Source organism: Castor canadensis, chromosome 8 (genome assembly GCF_047511655.1).
Source record: "Castor canadensis chromosome 8, mCasCan1.hap1v2, whole genome shotgun sequence".
NCBI classification, from domain to species: Eukaryota; Metazoa; Chordata; class Mammalia; order Rodentia; family Castoridae; genus Castor; species Castor canadensis.
Genome location: NC_133393.1, coordinates 137,733,350 through 137,756,537, shown reverse-complemented (window position 1 = coordinate 137,756,537; position 23,188 = coordinate 137,733,350). Strand labels below are relative to the sequence as shown.

The following is a 23,188-nucleotide window of genomic DNA, read 5'->3' as shown; positions in this document are numbered from 1 at the left end:
GTAAGTGAACTATGAAGCTGCCCTAGAATGTGGTGACTAAGCAAGGAATGGGTCTGGGACATGGGCACGTTTAGATTTCTGAAATCTTATCTTTAATTTCTGAAATTAGCTTATGAGGATGCTGTACAAGCAAAATGTTCACTGCCATTCACTGTTGAGCACCTGGACTGTGTCAAGCATCATGCTGAATATTTTACATGAATTAATTTATTTAGTCACCATAAAATGCTATAAAAGCTTGCCAGATGTAATATATAAAAACACAAAATGCCCATCTAAAATTTTAACATTTTTATTATAAGTGTGCCTTGTGCAACATTTGGGACATATGTTTATCTGAAATTTAAATTTAGCTAGAATTCCTATATTTAATCTGAAAACCCTAATATGGTGAGATAGGTATTAATATCCTTATTTTATTGATGAGAAAACTAAAACTCAGAGAGATTAAGTAATTTTTCTAAGACTGTGTAGCTGTCAGGTGATGTATCTGGGCTTTAAACCTAACAGGAAAGCTTCCATTCATAATGAATCTAATACCCCGTCTACATTATTCAGCTCTTTATTACATCTGGATGGGTCATCTCTACTCTGTCCTGTTGAAGTTTCCCGGTCAGAATGCCCCCATAACTTTCCATTTCTGTTTCAGACCTTGATACACTTTGACTTCTATCATAGCAGGTTAAATACAGGTCTCATAGTAGGCATTTTTCCACATCAGTTTCTTTCTTCTATCATTTCTGCTCATTTTGAGGATGTGCCTCTCCCTTACTGTATGCATGCAGCCCAGGTGAGAGGAGAAATTAAGGGATTCTGCCCTCATATTATGAGGGATGAAGGAAGATGTCTCCTGTGTACCCTTTGGTTCAGCACTCTCTGTCCAACCAAGGGAAAAGAGAATGGCAACAGATTTGTCTCTAAATGTTGAAAGCTTGAGTCATCTGATGGAAAATTGGTAAGAATTTATTAATTCTAGATAGTCAGCCAGTTCAATGTTTGATTTTTTGTTCTTTCTCCAAAGGTAATTCTCCAGGTTTTCCATCTGTCCTTTAAATTTAAATTCCTTCCTTCCTTGGATTAAATAATTCATTTCTGTTGTTAACAACAAATAACGCTGACTGATCAATTCTCTTGAACATGACTGTGAGCTCGCTATAGTCCACATATAATAAGAGTTCTGTACCATTCCATCTCCGATGAGGGCATATTGTTAGTTCACAGCAAGCACTCAGAAAAGTTTATAAATGCAAAGGTGAGATAAGCAATGGAAATTGTTCAGCCTGATGACATGGAAGGTCTGTAAGTCTCATGCTCTTTCTTTTCATACTAACCCACCATCCAAGTGAGAATTTTGGGAACTGGGATCATTAAGAGTAGATGGATGACTTAATAGGTCTCAAGATGACTAAAATATCCATGTGTTTCTAAGATCTATGACTCACTACAAATAAGCACAGTCTGAGAGCACTTCTGTAATCTCACAAGAACTATGATGCATTAGCACAAGTACACTAAAAATAAAGAGGATGGAGCTGAAGTCACATGCTATCTTTCCAGAATATCATGAATTTTAAATATACTTGTTTAAAAAAAATTGGGCTTCTAATTATAACTTATTTAACATAATTTTTAAATTATTCTGTGCTAAAGGATTTGCTTTCTTTATATTTTCAATTAATAGGCAGCATATGTGGGCTTTAAGAGTCTATGATAAAATGATGGATGGGATGTAGCGATGTTTTTTCAAAGTAAGGGCAGCAACCTAGTATCAGCAATTAAAGGAGAAGACAGACTGACTATACTCTGCCTGGGTCTCACTATAACAGAATATTCTATTCAGTTGCAGACATTGTATTTTCAAAGAAGCAGTAATAAAATAAGACCATTTCTAAAAGCAGAGTAGGAAGAACGGAAAAGAATCTGAATGTCATGTCATTCAAGGAAGTAATGAAGAAAGTAGGAAATGTTTAGTTGGATAAAGCTCAGGATGAATTTTTAAACAGCTGATAGATCACCTGAAAGTAAAATTAAATTTGGTCTATATAATTTCAGAATGCAAACCTATATTGGGTAGATGAAATAGATTTTAAATAAATAATTATTTATTAAAAACTTACTCTGAACAATGCATAGGGTTAGAAGTGATTGAGGGTACAAAGATGAATTGAATGCAGTTCCTGCCTTCTAGGAGAACTAGGAAACCCTAAAATGGGTGGACTCAGTTAAGGCTTCCAAGTTCTATGGAAGAATGGGACATGATTTCTGACTAATGAGATCTGGAAAGTACACTTGGAGAAAAAGGAATTTAAGTTACATTTTGAGGAATGAAAGCTCAAGATAGACACTTATTGGGTGAGGGAGCATTCCAAGATGAGAGAGCTTAAGAAATAGCAGAGAGATGAAAGAGTAAAATCCTGTGACATTGTGAAAAGCTATGATGGTTAGAGCAGAATAAAGTAGAAAATGAGATTATCAAACAGGCAAGTTGAGAAAAATAAAGAGAGGTTAAATTGTAGAGGACTTGAAAAACCAGGCTTCCATGGAAGCACTTTGTTCTGGTGACAAAGACTTTTAAGAGGACAGCTGACAATAACTGTCATCTGAGTAGGACTTTGGGGTGGTCTGGATATTAGAGAGGACCATTGAAAGTGACAACACAACATCCAAACCCTTCTACTGGGCTTTCCAGAATTCTCTATCACCAGTTAGTCTCTATTAGATTGCTTCCAACATCTGGATCTAATTTAAACCTGGACTTTCCCAGAGTCCACTGCTTCCCTGTGGCTCTTTCATATACTTCTGTTTTTCTCCCACAGGTACCACCTGTGGATCAGGAGGAGGAGCAGATATTTTCCTTGAGCCTCAAAGCTACCTTAAAGCTATTCTCTTCCCTTCTTTTATTATATTATATCATCTTCAGTCCTTCACCTGTGTACTCACCTCCTACTTCTAAGCTTGTACTTCCTTATTTCTTAATTAGATTAGCCTTGCTTATCATTCTCCCACAAACTATTCAATTCTTGACTATTTCAATTTCAAATCACCCCTCCATGTCCATGGGAGGTTGGTTATAGGAATCCTCACTGATACTACATTCTGTGAATGCTTAAATTCTTTATATAAAATGGACATGGTATTTGTATATAATCTTCATGTACCCTCCTTTATACTTCAAATTATCTCTATACTACTTAAAACACCTAAAACAATGTAAGTGATATAGAGTTATTATCTTGCATTGTTTAGGAAAAAGACACAACAAAAATGTCTGTACATGTTTAGTACAGACATAATATCTTTCTAAATAGTTTTGATCCTTTGTTGGCTGTTCTATAGGTGCAAAATGGAACCTATGTTTACAAAGGGCCAGTTGTACATATAGATGATCTTTCACACACTCTGGTTTCTCAGCCCCTGGGAATCCTTCAATGATCTCACCCACCAGGTACTAAAGACGGTTATTTCATACTCTGTTCTAGAGTCTCTCTAGACTGTAATAGCACCTCCTTCACAATATTAGTGCTATTTATTCCATTCTCTGACCACCCCTGGTAACACTAACCAATCGATCCTACCAACTCTTCACCATTCATCACTCCTTGGATGTCTTCTTCCCTCTTTACCATGCTTAAATCACATAATTAATCACTATAATCACTTTCTTTCATGCCTTTCTATCTCCTCTCTTTATTTCCCTACCTCGTTGGCAAAACCACATTCCCGATCACATTCCAACTTTCTGCTAACTCTACCCAGTCACTCATAGCTAAGCAAGATTAAAGGAAAATGCACAATCATGGTAACTAGTCCTACTTTAATTTCATGGCTAGGAACATCAAACATATTTTCCCTATTCATACCATTATCTCTCTCTTTTCTTGGCTCTATTCTCATTATTCTCAGTGATAATCTTCTTTTCCAGCATTAAAGGTAAAACTGACACAATGGGAAAAGAACCTTAGACCTTCATCGCACCTGCCAAAATCTACACAGTCCGCCTTCTCAACTGTTATCTGTCATCACAGATTCTATCCATGACTCCAATGTGCACAATCCTCATCCTCTCACTCACACTCACAGCACAAATTCTCCCCTCTCTTGAACATCATGAATTATCTGCTAGAGATAGGCTATTTTGAAAAGAAACTTTCTCTTGGCCTCACTTCTCCAGCTATTTCCCTATTTCTTTACTCTGTCAAAGCAAAACTAACCCCCAAAAAAGTTGCCTATATTTACAGTATCTAATTTGTATCCTCTGATTCTCTCTTATACCCCCTTCAGTCAGGGTGTCATTTCCACCACTTCACCAAAATTGCTTTTATCAAAATTGCCTTTGACTTCTACTTTCCTAAAATCAATGGCCATTGACTTCTACTTTCCTAAAATCAATGACCAATTCTTAATCCTCATCTTACTTGACTTTCAACATTTAACCTAGGTAATAACTCCTATTCTTATTAAGCTTTTTATACTTTTAAGACATGGAGACTCTGGGTTTTGTCCATGATTCCTGGCCATTCTTTCTTGACCTTCTTTGCTGGTGGTTTATGTGCTCTGTGACATTTTACTACTGAATTGGAATGTTCGATGTCTTGGCCTTGACATTCTACCTTGTTCCAACCTCAGTCATTTCTCAGTATCCACAGGAGATAGGTTCCAGGACACTGACAGATCTCAAATTTCCAGGATACTCAAGTACCTTTTATAAAATGGTATAATTTTTACATATAACCTACCCACATCACTCATATACAAACAATCATTCTTATGTTACTTATAATAACTAATAAAATGTAAATGTTATATACTATACTATATTATTTGGGGGAATAATGACAAGAAAAAATTCTGTACATGTTCAGTATAGATGCAATTTTTCATCCCAATATTTTTGATGTATGCTTGGCTAAATACAACAGTATACTGATATGTACTTCTTCCTTTGGTCATCTGCTTTTATACAGTGGATTTAAATAAATGCATAAGACAACAAGTGTCAATTTTAAGTCTCCCTCCCAGACCAATCTCGCAAACTCCAGACACGTTTATCCTACTCTCATCGTGATCTCACCATTTCTCACTATTGTCATATTCATAATCAAAATTCTGAATTCAGCCCCACCTTTGCCCTCCAAACCAACAAATCTACTTCCTCTGTAGCCTTAGTTGATACTACACCCTTTACTCCAGCCAAAAACCTTGGAGGCATTTTCAGATCTTCTTTTTCTCTTACTCCACATCCAACCCACTAGAAATTTCTATTGACTCAACTTCAAAATACATCTAGGATCCAAATTTTCACCATAGCTACTCTTAGTCAGAGCTATCACCATCTCTAGCTTATTTTTAGAGGATTTCTATCCAACCTTCCTTCTTTTAACCTTGCCCCCAATAGTTAATTCTCAAGGAAACAAAAAAATCTCAAAATGATTCTATCAAAATATGTTAGATTATGGGATTCTTTGGCTCAAAACCTTGTAAGAGATCCCAATTCACATGGGGCTTAAAGTTCTTTCTATGACCTATAAGGCAAGACCCTGCCTACCTGGTCCCTATGATTTCATTCAGCCGATTTTTCCCATTGTTCGATCCATTCTAGGTTCATGGGCCTCTATGCTTTCTTCAAACCTTCCAATTCATTCCTATCATAGGGCCTATCCACTGGCTATCCCTCTGCTGGAATAAAGTTATCCAAACATTCACATGCCTGTCCCAGCAACTTCTACTCTTTGATAGAACATCTCTATGACATAGCCTATCCTGACCACCTTATCTAAAATTATAACATGCTCCTTCTTGCCACCTGATTCCTCTACTTTTTAAAAAATATCATAATGCTTAGACCCTTCCAAAACACTACATATTTATTATGTTATATATAGCTTTATATGATCACATATAATAATTATAACTATAATATGATTTATATATTACATTATATATAGTATAGTTTACCTATTTATTATGTGGACTTATTATCTCTCTTAGGTAGTATCTGAACTTCCTGAGGGCAGGGACCTTTTGCCCGCTTTGTTCATTGGTGTATCTCAGGTACTTGTTGAAAGAAAGGCAGGTAGAGCAATTAGAATTCTATTGTAATAGTCTAAAAAACAACTAATGAAGATTCAGTTTGGTCTTACCCTACAAATATTTATTGGAAGTGTGAAGATAAACAATCCAGAATCCCTGGTCTTGAAGACTCTTCAGAGGACAGAGAGGTAATTTCGAATACTAAAAGATAATGGAGCAAAACCAGGGCATCCTAGGAAAAACAGCATGAGCAAAGACTGGGAGATGTGATATGGCATTATGTATTTACAAAACTGAAAGTGCATCAATATGGTCTGTTTGATGTGACAACTTGGCTAGGCTATATATAGTCCTCAGTCCATTGATTATTCAATGGACACCAATCTAGTGTTGCTGTGGATGTGTTTAGTAGTGGTGATTAATGACCATAGTCAGTTGACTTTAAGGAAGAGAAATTCCTGTAGATAATGTAGGTAGGACTGATCTAATCCAATGAAAAACTTAAAAACTTTGGCTTCCCCAAAGAAGAAGAAATTCAATCTATCTGTAGACAACAGCTTCAGTTGTGGGTGAGAGCTACAGCCTGTTCTTCCAGGCAGCCAGCCCTGTGGATTTCCTTTCCTAGGAAGCCTCCACAATGACGAAAGTCAAGTTCTTAAAATCAATCTCTAGTATATATCTTCTGCCATTTCTACTTTCCTGGTTCAATCCTAACTGATACCCTAGACTAATACAGTTTAAGGCAGAAGAGAGAGAGAGAAAAAAAAAAGAAGGGTGGAAGGAGTAGAGGCTATATCGTGAAAGTGTTTATCTTTACCATTCTAAGATGACTAGACTTGACTTTAACATCAGTAGGACAAGCAAGGTGAATACCATGATCAAGGACGAAGTGAATTTTTCTGAATTTGTTATAAAGAATGTGCTGGAACAGGAAGCAGGAGGAAGAGAGAAATGGTAGAGATTGAGAAACTGCTTGTGAGAGAAGTAAGAGGAGAACTCAGATTATCATGGACACCTGGGAAACAGTGTTTAGGAAGAAGTGTTTGGTCTGCCCTAGTCAGAGCATCGGAAGAATAAGTCACACATCTAACATGCTGTGATGAAGCGAGGTCACTAAGGGACCACAAACTAGACTGCATTGGCTGAGGAGTGACTGGGAAGTGAGAGAGTAGAACAAACAAAGGTAGACTATTTTTCCCAAAGTTTGGCTTAGAGGAGAGCAGGGAAAAGCAGCAGAAGAGGAAAGGACACAGTGAAGATGATCCGAATGACAGAAGTCTGGGCTTTGGCATGGACTCAGTGAAAACAGCTAGTGGTACAGAGAGTGCAAAGATAGATGAAAGCAAGGAGACAAATTCTCCTGAACAAGGGTCCAAAGAGGACAGGTGTCCAAGGCTCACAGACACAGGTGAAGACCTGGTCAAGGACAGTGAGAGGTCCCTCATATTTTGAAAGTTGGAGGTAAAAGAGAAGGATGGGAATCAATAGTAATGCATTTGAAGACAGATAAGGACCTTCTAATAATTCATGCCCAGAAGCTGGGGGGTGGGAGCGGTTCTTGGAAGGGTCAGGAAAGGAGATTACCTGCTCAGAGAGAGAAAATAGTGCGATAGCCTGACTTCCACAGGGGCTGGATCATCTAAGAGGACATTACGGAGAGGAAGCAAGATTGATGAGTTACTCAAATGGCTTCTGAAGTGCCTTGAAATTCAGACTTTCTACAACATCACCTCACAGGAACACTGTCTTGGTCATTATTGTTTCCTCTTCAACCAAAACAATGCCTACCATACAGAAGAACTCAATAAAATTTTTTTTAATTAATGCATTCATGAATACTTAAATGAGCTTCTCTTCCAAACAAGCACATAAAACCTTTCAGTTAGAATTATCTGATTTAACATAGAATCATTTTAACATTTTTAAGAGACCACAAATGCTTCCCAGAAGACTTTAAATCAATATAATGCCTCCAGTCTTCAACTCTGACCTCAGAATGTGGGCAAGTCAATCAGGATAACTCAGACTTAAAAGTGGGCATTTTTAGCTTGAATTTTTCCCTGAACTATTGTATAGCAAATTATCAGGAAAATGGCCAAATCTCTACTTTGTTTCATTGCACAATAGGTTTTTCTGAATTGAGCAAGTATTTATTATTCAGATTTCCATCTAGATTCCACCACTGTAGGCGGAATGTAGCCTTAATCTTCTGATACACCAATCTCCTCTTTTTGGTCTCAATGACATTTATCACTAACTGGATGGAGGGAAACACAAGACTTCTAAAAAAAGTAAGCTTAACTGGAGGTATGGCATAATTATATAATAAAAAAAAGTAATATAAGCTATGCCTGGTTGCTGCTGAAATGCATCCCTATTGAACTTCCCTATTTCTTACCTGCGTGGAAAACTTTGGTTTTTCCATTAGTGATTCCAGAAGAACATGCCTCCATTTTTATTGACCTTCTGCCTGGTGGAAGTGAGGAATGCCTGACCACGGGCAGGCGACGACGTGACCCTGGGCGGCTTGCCACACTTCGCCGTTGATGGATTTGCAAGCGCTTTTCAGCCCCATGAATAGATAAACTTAAACCTGAAATAAGGAACAACACCATTAGACCTAAGACGTCAATTCAGAATGATTAAAATACCAAGTTATGTTCTGACATGAAATTTCAGAGAACATAAGCAACTATGCTTCGAATTCTAGAAGTATGCTAATCAAACTAGAATTGTCATTTTTCAAATGACTTCATTTACTGAACATTGCTTCTTCCAAAATGGACATCCTTATTTATCATGACAAGATGGATGAACAGGAATTCAGTAAGTTCAAATATTAAACTTCTTGTCAAAATTCTTTCCATAATCCTAGAAAAATACGCATATATTTGGCCTGCAGTTATCAGGGGCTATGGGAATTATTGCTGGAGTATCTATAATTTCAATAAAAATTCAACAATGTTCTCTATGAGATTCATAAATAGGCCAGAGTTGGCAACCAAACTCAGATTTACACTCAGATACCTTAGAATTATATGTATTTTAGAACTACATTATTCAAAGCAATTTTAGATATATTAAAAGTGACAAGAATAATATAATCACTCATCAACAAATGTCAAAACTTCTCCAATCTTGTTTCATCTACTCCACTCTCTTTGTTGTTGATTTATATTTTCAGTGCTTGGAGTAATCTAAAGCAAATCCCAGACACCATGTCAAGCTCATCAAAAGCAGTATTGATTGTGTTGTCTTACATGAATTACATAAATATAGATTACATCCACTGATGCATAACAACTGTACAAAAAATTCTCAGTTCAAAAGATATTTTTAAAAACTCACCATTGGAGGCTGCAGATATGCCAATTCATTACTCAGAAAATTAATATAGAGAAAGAAGTAAGCATCTATTCTGTCTTTCCTTTACCAACCATATTTCAAGGTATACAAACAAATAATGAGAGAATGTTCTTCACTACAGTAGAATTCCTGATGGTAAATGCTGATGGAAACAGAATTATAAAATCATTTTGAAGCCCCAGTGAAATATGGAAAGAGACATGATCCGTCCACAGAATCTCTGCTAGGCTGGGGCTAGAATTCAAACTCAGAGATGGCAGCATCCACAAGCCAAAGAAAGATATTAGCCTTACAACCTCAATAAGCCAGTTGTACTTGTCAGGAATCATATAATCTAATAAGGGAAAAATAAGCTTTACCAAATCACAGAATTTTTTATTAAGAGAAGAATGTGCTGAAGCTTAAAGGTATAAATTGAGATTTATAAGTTACCTTAGTGTTTAGCTAATTAATCTAGGGCCTTTTATAGATGAGGAGACTGAGGCCTGGTAGGGTAAAACAATTAGTTTATAGATTATCAGTTCTTTAGGCCAGAAATGGGGGTGGTAACAAGCCAACAGAGAGGCAAACTGCAAAATCAGCAATCATGGGCCATGGGGAAGGTGTGAAGAGTCACTTTAAATTATCCCCAGGAGGAAAAGGAGGAAGATGACCTGGGCCAACATGTATGCTCTAATGATCTAATCCTTTAATAAAAGGACAGTTCAAATCAGAATTTGGTTTTATCATCCAAGGAAGCATGAAAATAAACAGAGTAATGGAAGCAAATATGAGCATACCCATCCAAGCAACAGTCTCAAAATTTAAGGATTCCAGTTGTACAGCCAGACAGTCCCAATATATGACTTCATTCTCCTTTATCACTCACTGTTCTCATTCTGACAATGTCTGCCCCAACAACCTACGGGTTAGGACTTTGGCTGCCAGTACAGGAAGAGAGCAAGCTTCCTATAGTGTCTTCCCATTAACCAGGAGGCAAAGTTTTCAGTATGAACTCCCAAACTGCTGTCCTGGGCTTCAATACATCTACCTCATCATGAATTATTTACTAAGGGTCTGTTTCCAAGGCTGATTTTAATCCCATGATGCTGTGAGCCTGAGCCTCAGTCTTGGAAGGTCTACCCAGGATAGGACTATCATGCTGGGTGGCCACGCTGGAGATAGCCTGGCAGGCTTTCCCTGGCAATGCATGCCCTGTTCTGATGCCCAGATACCTGGACATGTGTGAGTCTTCTACTCCCAGATGTCTCTGTGAGTTAGTCTGGTACCTCAGCATCTACCTGTTGTTCTTCACTCCACCCTGATCACAACACTGTTGCATGTGCCACACATCCACAGAGGTGCAGACTGAATGCCTGTAGGCTCATCAAGACTGGAGAAGAATCCAGACAAACTTGTAGGTGACAGACATAGGGAATGCAAGAGACATTTCAGTCTGCAAATATGAAATAGACCTTCTCCAAAGTCATTTTTTATCCCTTTTGCAGAAGATTATTGTGCTGAAGTGAACTGGGTTGTGACTCAGCGTGACACTGATAGCTCTTATATAACTCCCCTCAAAGAAGCACAAAATAACATAAATGAGAAAAAAAGTACATGGTGGAAATAAATGTTATAGGTACTAGAAACTGTTGAATCCTACATTTAAAAAAATGTGGACTATAGATAAAATGTTAAAAACCAAAAATAATTCATGAGCATTATCAGGAGAAAATGGATATATTACGCAAGAATTTGGGGAGAGCCTAGAATGTCTGAGCAAATCCTTTTCAGGTCTCTAAGAATTAAGAATCCTCAGTGGTACAGATAAAGGGCCTGGCCCATAAGAGCACTCTTCATACAAGGCCCAAGACCATGGGAGAGAGACTTGTAAATAAATAGCTAATATACAAAATAGCAACTATATTTCAGGCATTTGAAAATGTCAAGATATATGAAGATTCAGAAGTCATATCTTTAGAAATGAAATGTGAGCCAATAAGTTGCACCGTCCAATTTGGTCTTAATTACTTTACAAAAATTGCTGATTGCTTATCTATTAAATGCCAAGCATAGAGACAGATATTGATCATTAGCCCATTAATGCCTCACCACAACCATAACAGAAAAAGAATTGGTATCGACATTTTATGATGGGGAAACTGAGTTTCAAGAAGTTACTGGTCCAAAGTCATATAGAGAGAGATTCACTGGAATTTTAACTGTTTAACCTGTTTTTTTTTTAACCGTGCTGTGCAATATAGCAAATTAAATTCTGATATAGAGATGAATTGTTTTAAATCTGCAGTGGTCCTGAAGACTTAGAAATCTATTCAGATGGAGACTGGAAGGTACAGAATGCTGACACTCCTTTGACCTAAGTTCCACTAGAACCCTATTCCCCACCCATACTTTTGATTCATGGCACCATCCAAGATGAAAGTTCCTCCTAGTTCTTGACTATTTATCAAACATCTTCATTTGTAAGAACTAGCTGGCAGTGTTCATTCTCCTTGAAGTCCTTCTTGTTCTTCTGGCTATGCCAGTCAACACTCTGCTCTTTAATCTTGCAATAAGCTTTTACTACAAAACACCCTGAACTTGTGTCCACCTGCTGATGCATGGATGGCCCACTTCTCCCATTAGTTCAAGAGTCTTTGCTGGCAAAGATCCTATTTTGCACTTTTCTGATTCCTTCCTCATCTCTGAACTAAATACTTTCCATACATTATATGTGAAATGACAATACCCCTTTCATCCCTTCTCCCTTTGTACTTTGCCCTCTATGTGATGCAAAGACTCAAGACAATGATGCTGAGGACTAGGCATGGTGATGCATACCTATAATCCTGAGGAAAGGTAAGAGGATCATGGTCCAAGGCCAGCCCAGGAAAAAGTGCAAGATCCTATCTGAAATATAAATTAAAATAAAAAGCATAAGGACTGCTACTGGGCTCAAATGGTAGAGCACTTGCCTAGTGAGTATGAGTCCCTGAATTCAATCCCCAGTACCACCAAGAAAAAAGAAAAAGAAAAGAAGGACACTGAGCACACTTAACTGTGTGACCAATTTCTGATTTAGTACTTCCTGTCTCATTACACCTTCACCAGCTTTTGAGACAACTGAGGCTTGACACTTGGGGCTTCCCTCAACTTCAACAGAGAGCTTCTTTCAACTCAGCTGAGAAGATGGGGCCAAGATGATATAAATCTTCTCCTCTTCCCTCCTTTGCATCTAAAGTTATCTTTACAAAAACGGCCTTTTTCTTCTGAGAGATATCATTTACCTAAATAAAGCATCCAAAGTCAGAGCCTTGGGAAACCCACACCTTTAGTACAACACAGATGTTAAAATGTGGGTGCTGGAATCAGACCTTCTGAGTTCAAATCCTAGCCACACTATTTACTATCTATGTTACCTAGTGCAAATGGTTTGATAGGCTTTTGCCTCAATTTTCACACCTACAAAATGAGAGTAAAACAGGTCATACTTCAGAGGGTTGTTTTGAGATTAATGAATTAATTTCTCTAAAGTACCAGGGCAATGCCGAGTATACAGTAGGTGCCCTGTATCAATTAGCTTCCACAATTCCCTTCTACCATGCCAATGTCTTCCACTCAATTTCCATTCTCACTCCTCAGGTTCTAACATTTCATGCCTCTGCTCTTCTGTTTTAAAACTCTTGCATTGGTTTCAATGACACTTAAGCTTTTTGTTACCTCTTACCTCTAAACTCTTTTCCTTTCTTGTTCCCAAATGTGGGGGTATTCATTTCTTAAAGTGCTATAAAAAATAATCACAACCCCTGGTGAGTTAAAACAATGTGAATTTATTATTGTACAGATTTACATCTGAAATCGAAGTGTTACCAGGGCCATATTTCTTCTAGAAGCCTTGGGAGAGAATAGGTTCCCTTCCTCCACCAGCTTCTCATTGTGGCTGCATTCCTTGGGAGTCCATGCTTTATGGTCATGTCACCTCAATGTCTGTCTCTGTGGTGATATTACCTTCTATTCTGTGTTTGTATCTCATCTCTCTCTTATAAGGACATTAGTGATAATATTTAGGGACCATCTGGATAATCCAGGATAATCCCCTCATCTCAAACTCCTTAACCTAATCCCATTGGCAAAGACTCTTTTTTCAAATAAGGTAATTTCATATATTCGCAGGTTAGTACATGGATATATTTTTATCGGCCTACACAGTGGGCATTTCCCAAGGTTTTCACTTTAGTCTTCTTCTCTTCTCTATATCCCATGCTTTCTTGGAGATCTATGAGATTCCCAAGTGATCTGTATTTCTTTTGGCCAGCTGTCATTTCTGTGTGGTCAGCTCCCCAAGTCATGCCTCTTGATTTGCTATGACTCCTAAACTTCAAGCTCACCATTCTGACTTGGTTCAAATTTTATGAGAAGCCCAATAAATTCACAGAAGCAACCATAAGTAATAAATACGTTGATTTTTATAAAACGAAAGCTTAGATTTCCTTCTTAAAAACTCTTTCTAAAATGTAAGATTTTTTTTCTCAACAAATTTGAATTCTTGGGTTCTCTTTTGCTCTGGCACACTTCCAAGGGGCATTATTCCTGGCTGCTCTGCAAGGTAGAAGTGTACCTGTGCAATAGTGACTTGCTTTCAACTAAATGTCATGCCTGTGATTCAGAAGAGCTGTGTGCTGTGGGAACAGCTATTTCTCTGTCAGTGTTTTACAACTTGCAGAATAGTATCTATGTGTTCTACCACTCTCCTCATCATCTCTTACATAAATTACGTTTCAAAATATAGAAAAAAACCTCTATTTTGAATGTCACCACCATGAGCAAAACATAGGATTTACCTATTCTTGATTTAAAAAATATAATAAACTGCAGAAGAGGATATTTATTTCTAGTTTTCTCTTTAACAACAAAGTGGAGAATGAACCGGTGCCTCCTTCCCCCAAAACACTGGCCAGAATGGAGGTGAAAATGCTTTTGGTTATTCTTGGGCTTGGATTTACTTTTCTTGAACTTTCTGGGGCTTTATTAATATCCTCTCTTGTTTGGCTCAAAGAATTATTTTTTAAAGGTTTATAAAATAGGCAGAGAGTCTCCCATGTTCTAAAAGGAAAAAGCTCAAACATGTAGGGATACACAAAGAAAAGACAGAACCTTGTGTGATATTAGCTGAGGCATGTTCCCATTACAGGGGACAGAATTTGTCCCCCTTTGGTGAGGTGAGCTCAGATGGACCCAGATCAAACAGATTCAGAGGAGCTTTGAGCATCATCGGAATTGGTGGGTAACTGATAGTAGGAACATTCCATGGAGTGGTCTGAGACCTGTCCCTGGGCCCCCTGGGAAAGACTGAGCTAGAGCTCTGCTTGGTCTCAGTAGATCTAATGAGAGGATTTGCTACAGCCCCACCACCCTCCATCATATCAGGTCCTTGGCCATGCTTCCTACTGTTTTTCTTCTCATACTGTGCCAGGCTTTTTGACAGATTTTCATCAGCATGTTACACAAATCTGGCAGTACCAATACATCAAAACCAGGAAGAACTTCCTGCCAAGACACTGTCATTTGTAATTTTGTGACAGTTGTATGTCTAAAGTCACATTTACTTGTATTCAAGTACTATGAAAAGAGACTAAGATATAAATTACCCTGATTTAATTTTTGGCTCAACATCAATATGAAGAATTTATTGGATCAAAAAGGATAAGAGCATATATGAATGTTGAGCCAGCATTATTTGAATTCAAATAAGGTACTGCAGATAGATTATTGATGATTTCCCTCTATCAAATCTACCTCTACATTCTTTATAGCCTTTTTTGTAACTTATGTCTCTCCTGCTTCTGGGGATGAATTAAAGTCTTCTCTTTGCCCCTCATTCAGAATTCTGCTAGAAGGACTTCATTTCAGGAAACCTCAGTGTCACAGATTACAGCCCTGCCTTCTCTCTGCCACATGGTGATTCAGCAGTACTCTCAGTTGAGGGAGAAAGGTGTATTACGTACTCCTTGGTTTTGAACTTAGTCTCTATGACTTGCTTTGGGCCAGGGGAATATTTGTGGATGTGATGAAAGCAGAAATGTGAAATAAGTTTCTGTGGTTTTGGCTTGGTCTCTCGTGCTTCATTTATCACCATGGAAATCATATGTTCCAAGTAATCATGGGTCTTAGAATGAAACACATGGAACAGACTTAAACCTGACCTTTAACCTGGAACCAGGCCCCCCTCAACCCAGCTGACATTGGTCAAACACTAGCTAGCTCCTGTATAGACCCCTGGGGTAAAAAAAGGGATAAAGTTTTCTGGGAGTCAGCCTCTGAGATTTGGGGTTGTTGGGACAGAGTGGAGACTTGATGAATACAACCCCAGTAAATGCTCATAAGGTAGAGGTGCAATAGTGCTAGTGCTCATAGTTTGGTTATAAGTGGTGAGTTCACAAATAAAGCACCCTCTTTCTTGCCTGAAATGTTGTCTTGGGATATACCCCCAATCCAAAAAATTCTAGAATCAACTCATGGGTCAACTTTCTGAAGAAATCTCACTACTTCCTCCTTTTCCTCCTCCTCTGCCAAGCACCCCCACTAGAGCACACATGTCCCTCCCTGTACTCTGTTGAACCTGGTGTTGGGGAGAACCTATATCAAAGCTTATCCACCTGCACTGTCATCGTGTGTGTTTTTGTCCTTTGAACTTAGGGGTTGGGACTGTGCCTTATTTAATAGTTATTACAATGCATGTCTCAGAGTAGGCACTAATGTAAATGCTTCTAGAAAGGAAATGAGAGGGGAATGGACAAGTAGAAAAAAAAATAGATAATGAAACTCTTCAAATCCTCTCAAATTCCACACCTTTGTTATACTGAGTTTTTTGGAGAGTGTTTGCTTTGTTCACTGGCTGGAATGATAGCTGAGACCTTGGAGGAGGGTAGGAGCTAGAGGAAGGGGTAAGTCTGGAGAACACTGAACAACTGAGTTCTTCCTACTCTTTTCTCTACCTAAGTCTATCCACAGTGAAAAATTGCTCATGTGAGATAGTTTTTTCTTTATAAAGAGTTATTTAAAACTCTTTTAAAATGATGCAGTACATAGCTGAAGAAACAAAATCAGTATGTACAAGAGACATCAGTATTGCCAGAGCTGTTGCAGCATCCCTCCTCTTAGCCAAGGTAGGGGATCAACCCAAGTATCCATCACAGATGAAAGAATTACAAGACTGTGGCATATATACACAATGGGATATTATTTAGCCTTACAAAAGAAGGGAATTCTCTTATTGGCGACAACATGGATGAAGCTGAAGGACACTATGTTAAATGAACTAAGCCAGGTCCAGAAAGTCATACACCATGTGATCTAACTTATGTTGTATAATCTATATATGTGAAGCAAAGAGGAGAATGGGAGTCAGCAGGAGGCAGGGGGTGATGGAGGGGTTGCAGAGATGTGTGGGTGAAAGTATACCAAATTTCCATTAGATAAAAGAAATAAATTCTGGAGATTGACTGACAACCTGGTGACCACAGTTAATATCAATGAATTGTATTCTTGAATTGAACAGAGAGTTCTCAAAAGAAGAGGTATTAATGACCAACAAATTCATGAAGAAATGTTCAACATTCTTAGCAATAAAGGAACTGAAAATCAAACCTACACTGAGATTCCATCTCATCCCAGTCAGAATGGCAATCATCAATAATAAACAACAGATGCTCCCAATAGGGAGGGGTTAGAAAGGAATGAGTATTTGCTGTTGGGGATGTAAATTAGTACAGCCACTATGGAAATCAGTATGGAGGTTCTGCAAAAACACTAAAAATAGCACTACCATACGATCCTTCTATATTCCTGGGCATATATCCAAAGGCATGTAAGTCAGCATACAATAGAGACACCTGCACAGACATGTTTATTGCGGCACTATTCACAGTGGCTAACTATGAAATTACCCTAGGTGCCCATCAACTGATGAATGGATAAAGAAAACGTGGTATGTATACACAATTGAGTATTAATCGGCCATAAAGAAGAATGAAACTATGCCATTTGCAAGAAAATGAATGGAACTGGAGATCATCATGTTAAGTGAAATAGGCCAGGCTCAGAATGACAAATGCCACAAGTTTTCTCCCATATGCAAAATCTAGACCTAAATGCACACCCACACATATCATGAATGTAAAAGGAGGGCTGTTGAGGAAACCAGTGGAAGGGAGAAAAGGAAAGGAGAGGGTGATGGGGATATGATCAAAGTATACTGCATCTGTGTATGAAAATAGCCTAATGAAACCCATTAAAAACTACTTGAAAAAAGAAAAAAATGGGGGAAGGTACAGGGCAGAAAAAAGAGTAATAAAAGAGGTGAATGAAACCCAGTACCACAAAAAAAATTATGCCAGGTGCTGGTGGTTCACTCCTGTAATCCTAGCTACTCAAGAGGCAGAGGTTGGGAGAAGTGTGGCTTAAGTCAGCCCAGGCAAAAAGTTCACAAGATTCCCTCTCAAAAGAAAAAGCTGAGTGTGGTGACACATGCCTGTCATCCTAGCCACTGCAGGAACCATAAACAGGAGACTCATAGTCCAGGCCAGCCCCACAAAACGCTGTCTCCAAAATAACAGAGCAAAAAAGGCGGAGGTGAGGCTTAAGTGATAGAGTGCCTACCTCACAAGCATGAGTTCAAACTCCAGTGCTGCAAAAAAAAAAAAAAAAAAGCATAATTAGGGAACTGAAAATTAAAACAACAATAAGATACCACTGTATACTTACATGAATGGTGAAAATCAAAACCACTTACACCAATGCTGGCAAGGATATAGAGCAACAGGAATTCTTAGTCATTGCTGGTAAGAATATAAAATTATACAACCATTTTGGAAAATAATTTGGCAGTTCTACGAAATTAAAGATATTCTTACCATATGACCTGCCAGTCACTTTCCCTGGAATTTACTCAAATGAGTTGAAAACTTGTATGTGTACAAAAATCTGCACAGGAATGTTTTTAGCAGCTTGATTCACAATTGCCAAAAACTTGGAAGCAACCAAGATGTCCTTCAACTGGTAAATGGACAAAAACTATGGTCGATCCAGACAATAGGATATTATTCAGTGCTGATGAGCTATCAAGTCATGAAAAGGCGTATGGGAACCAGAAGTGCATATGGCTAAGTAAAAGAGTCAATGTGAAAAGACTACAAATTATATGATTCCAACTATATGTCATATTCTGGAGAAGGCAAAACTATGAAGACAAGTGCCAGAGGAGGACAGAGGGATGAACAGGTGGAGCACAAAGAGATATCAGGGCAGTAAAACTCTTCTACAATGGCGGTACATGTCATTTTAAATCTGTCAGATTTATAACAAGTAACACCAAGACTGAACCTTTATGTAAACTGTGGGGTTGGGGTCATGCTGCATCAATGTAGGTTCATCAACGTAACAAATTTTCCAGATTGGTGTGGGAAGGTAATAGTGGGGAAAGCTGCAGGGGCAGAGGATGGGTGGGAACTCTCTGTGCTTTTTTTTTCACTTCATTTTTGCTGAGAACCTAAAACTGTTCTAAAAAATTAAGTGTATTTTTTTAATGATGCTTCCTGCTGTTGGTGAGGACACAACACAACAGGGCCTCTCAGACATTACTACTTCATGATGGATAATTAGACAATTCTACCAAACTTCATACCAAAATAAGAATGTTTCTCTCTATAAACATTAATATTAATTACTTTTAAATTACAGGATAATTTCCTCAGACCCAACAATTCCACTTCTAGGAAGTTATCTCAAGAAAATTATCAAGCATACTAAGACTTATGAACAAAGATGTTTTATTTGGAATTAATTATAACATAAGGAAGAAATAGACAGATAGGGTGTCATGTTGAATGGATATGGGTACATAGTCTGGGTTTATCTTATATTAAGTGTGGGATTTTCATTAGCATTTCTATACACTAACAATGAGCAAACTGAAAAAGAATGTATGAAAACAATTCCATTTACAATAGCCTCAAAAAAAATCAAATACCTAGGTGTAAACATAACAAAAGATGTGAAAGACCTCTACAAGGAAAACTATACACTTCTGAAGAAAGAGATTGAGGAAGACTATAGAAAGTGGAGAGATCTCCCATGCTCATGGATTGGTAGAATCAACACAGTAAAAATGTCTATACTCCCAAAAGTAATCTACATGTTTAATGCAATTCCAATCAAAATTCCAATGATATTCATTAAAGAGATGAAAAATCTACTGTTAAATTTATATGGAAACACAAGAGGCCATGAATAGCCAAGGCAATACTCAGTCAAAAGAACAATGCTGGAGGTATCACAATACCTGACTTCAAACTATATTACAAAGCAATAAAAATAAAAACAGCATGATACTGGCACAAAAACAGACATGAAGACCAGTGGAACAGAACAGAGGACCAGATATGAAGCCACACAACTATAACCAACTTGTCTTTGACAAAGGAGCTAAAAATATATGATGGAGAAATAGCAGCCTCTTCAACAAAAACTGCTGGGAAAACTGGTTAGCAGTCTGCAAAAAACTGAAACTAGATCCATGTATATCACCCTATACCAAGATTAACTCAAAATGGATCAAGGATCTTAATATCAGACCCTAAACTCTTAAGTTGATACAAGAAAGAGTAGGAAATACTCTGGAGTTAGTAGGTATAGGTAAGAACTTTCTCAATGAAACCCCAGCAGCACAGCAATTAAGAGATAGCATAGATAAATGGGACCTCATAAAGCTAAAAAGCTTCTGTTCATCAAAAGAAATGGTCTCTAAACTGAAGAGAACACCCACAGAGTGGGAGAAAATATTTGCCAATTATACATCAGACAAAGGACTGATAACCAGAATATATAGGGAACTTAAAAAACTAAATTCTCCCAAAACTAATGAACCAATAAAGAAATGGGCAAGTGAACTAAACAGAACTTTCTCAAAAGAAGAAATTCAAATGGCCAAAAAACACGTGAAAAAATGCTCACCATCTCTAGCAATAAAGGAATGCAAATTAAAACCACTCTAAGATTCCACTTCACCCCTGTTAGAATAGCCATCATCAGCAATACCACCAACAACAGGTGTTGGCGAGGATGCGGGGGAAAAAGGAACCCTCTTACACTGTTGGTGGGAATGTAAACTAGTACAACCACTCTGGAAAAGAATTTGGAGGCTACTTAAAAAGCTGGACATCGATCTACCATTTGATCCAGCAATACCACTCTTGGGGATATACCCAAAAGACTGTGACACAGGTTACTCCAGAGGCACCTGCACACCCATGTTTATTGCGGCACTATTCACAATAGCCAAGTTATGGAAACAGCCAAGATGCCCCAGCACTAAGGAATGGATTAAGAAAATGTGGTATCTATACACAATGGAATTTTATGCAGCCATGAAGAAGAACGAAATGTTATCATTCACTGGTAAATGGATGGAATTGGAGAACATCATTCTGAGTGAGGTTAGCCTGGCCCAAAAGACCAAAAATCGTATGTTCTCCCTCATATGCGGACATTAGATCAAGGGCAAACACAACAAGGGGATTGGACTTTGAGCACATGATAAAAGCGAGAGCACACAAGGGAGGGGTGAGGATAGGTAAGACACCTAAAAAATTAGATAGCATTTGTTGCCCTTAACACAGAGAAACTAAAGCAGATACCTTAAAAGCAACTGAGGCCAATAGGAAAAGGGGACCAGGAACTAGTGAAAAGGTTAGATCAAAAAGAATTAACCTAGAAGGTAACACACACGCACAGGAAATTAATGAGTCAACTCCCTGTATAGCTATCCTTATCTCAACCAGCAAAAACCCTTGTCCCTTCCTATTATGGCTTATACTCTCTCTACAACAAAATTAGAAATAAGGGCAAAATAGTTTCTGCTGGGTATTGAGGGGTTGAGGGGGAGACGGAGGGGGCGGAGTGGGTGGTAAGGGAGGGGGTGGGGGCAGGGGGGTGAAATGACCCAAGCCTTGTATGCACATATGAATAATAAAAGAAAAAAAAAGGAAGAAAAAAAAAAGTGTGGGATTTTTGGTCAAGGATGATTAAATTGTAGCTGAGCCTCAATTTCTCCCTTTGCAAAATGGGAGTTTAAATTCATACCTCAAAGATTTGTGATAAAGGCTAAAAGAATATGTGTGTTTACTGAAGACGGTACCTGACAGGTGGTAAGCAATCAACAAGTAGTACTTAGAATCATCATTCTAAGTAATAATACTGATATTACAACTGCAATAACGGGAACTAGGCTATGTGTTAACAGAGGAATAGTTATATCCATTATGCTTTACTCATGGTGGAATACTGCGTAGCAAACATTATAGCAAAAAATGCACTTTGAGGCAGGAAAATATGGGCCAGGCACAGTGGCTCACACCAGTAACCCTAGCTACTCAGGAGGCAGAGATGGGGAGATTCATGGTCTGAGGCCAATCTGGGCATAAAGTTCAGGAGACCTGTTCTCAACCAATAAAGAGCTAGACATGGTGGTGCCTGCCTGACATCCCAGCTGCACAGGGAATATAAACAGAGATATTTTAGTCCAGGCTTACCTGGGCATAAATGTGAGCCCCTACTTGAAAAATACCTAAAAACAAAAAGGGCTGTGGGCATGGCTCGTGTGGTAGAGTACCTGTCCAGTAACTGCAAGACCCTAAATTCAAACCCCAGTACCACTATAAATAAATAAATAACAGGAAAATGTTTAAATTCATTTCTTGTATCAATTTATTCAATCAATGCTAGTTGACTACCCTTTTCACTTGGACACATTGAGTGCTAAAGTTGAAAGAAATGGATTTCCAAGGCTTTCATTTCCCCAGGTTGGACCCCATTTTTCTCATTTGTAAACTGAAAGGTTGAAGATTATCCCTCTGTCTGGTGATGTTTTTTGGTCCCCACCCTGCAAGTACACTCACACCCTTCTTCACCTGTTCTGCACCCTGGGAAGCTGCCCATAAAGACTACACCACCTGGGCACCCCAACAGGCTTTCATTTGGCCTCAACCAATGGGAGCACCAGCAGGAACTGTGAGTGGGAGGGAAGAGAAGGTCACGATTTCTCTTCCCCACTCCCTCCCTGCCCCTGCCCCTGCCCTTGCCCTTGCCCCTGCTCCTGCCTCTGCCCCAGCACTTCTCTGGGCCCTCACTTCCACAAGGTCCACTCCTTCTGGTGGCCTCTTTTCCATGGTTCCTCTTACAGGACTCTGATTCTCCCTACCTCTTTAGGCATATATTAATCCCTCATCATCTGTAGGAGATTTGTTCCAAGATTCTTTTCTACCTCCACCCCCAGGATGCCAAAATCTGCAGATGCCCAGATTCCTTATATAAAATAAGAAGGATTTTTCCATAACCTATACTCACCTTTCCATAAAGCTTAAGTTGTCTCTAGTTTACTTATCATACCTAATGCAATGTAAATGCAAATAGTTATTATACTGTACTATTTAGGCAATAATGACAAAAATAGTCTGCATATTCAGCACAGATGCATATATATATATATATACATACTATGGTTGGTTAAATTCATGGATGCAGAGTCCATGGATAGGGAAAGATGACTATATTTTGTAATGGCTCCCCAGTGTTGCTAATCCTTGAATGCTTAATCATCTCTTGTAAATTTCCTTAACCTAGTCACTCCTTTGCAAAATTAACAAGTCTGTACTAAAACTTTTTAGCAGGACATGGTGTCACAAGCCTTTAATCCCAGCACTCAGGAAGTGGAGGAAGGAGGATTGTGAGTTTGAGGTCAACCAGGGATACATAGCAA

General features: G+C 38.3%; 1 protein-coding gene across 7 annotated transcripts in view; it reads right to left on the bottom strand.

The window, feature by feature from the left end:
* Positions 1-23,188, bottom strand: part of Ano4 (anoctamin 4) — a 391,963-nt gene that overhangs the window by 193,356 nt on the left and 175,419 nt on the right. For 6 of the 7 annotated variants that reach the window (XM_074084215.1, XM_074084216.1, XM_074084217.1 and 3 more), the window contains one exon: positions 8,429-8,623. In XM_074084215.1, the coding sequence (XP_073940316.1) occupies positions 8,429-8,623 (195 nt within the window). Of the gene's footprint in view, positions 1-8,428; positions 8,624-18,033; positions 18,062-23,188 lie in introns of all 7 variants that reach the window. The other variant, XM_074084220.1, reaches the window with a different exon arrangement.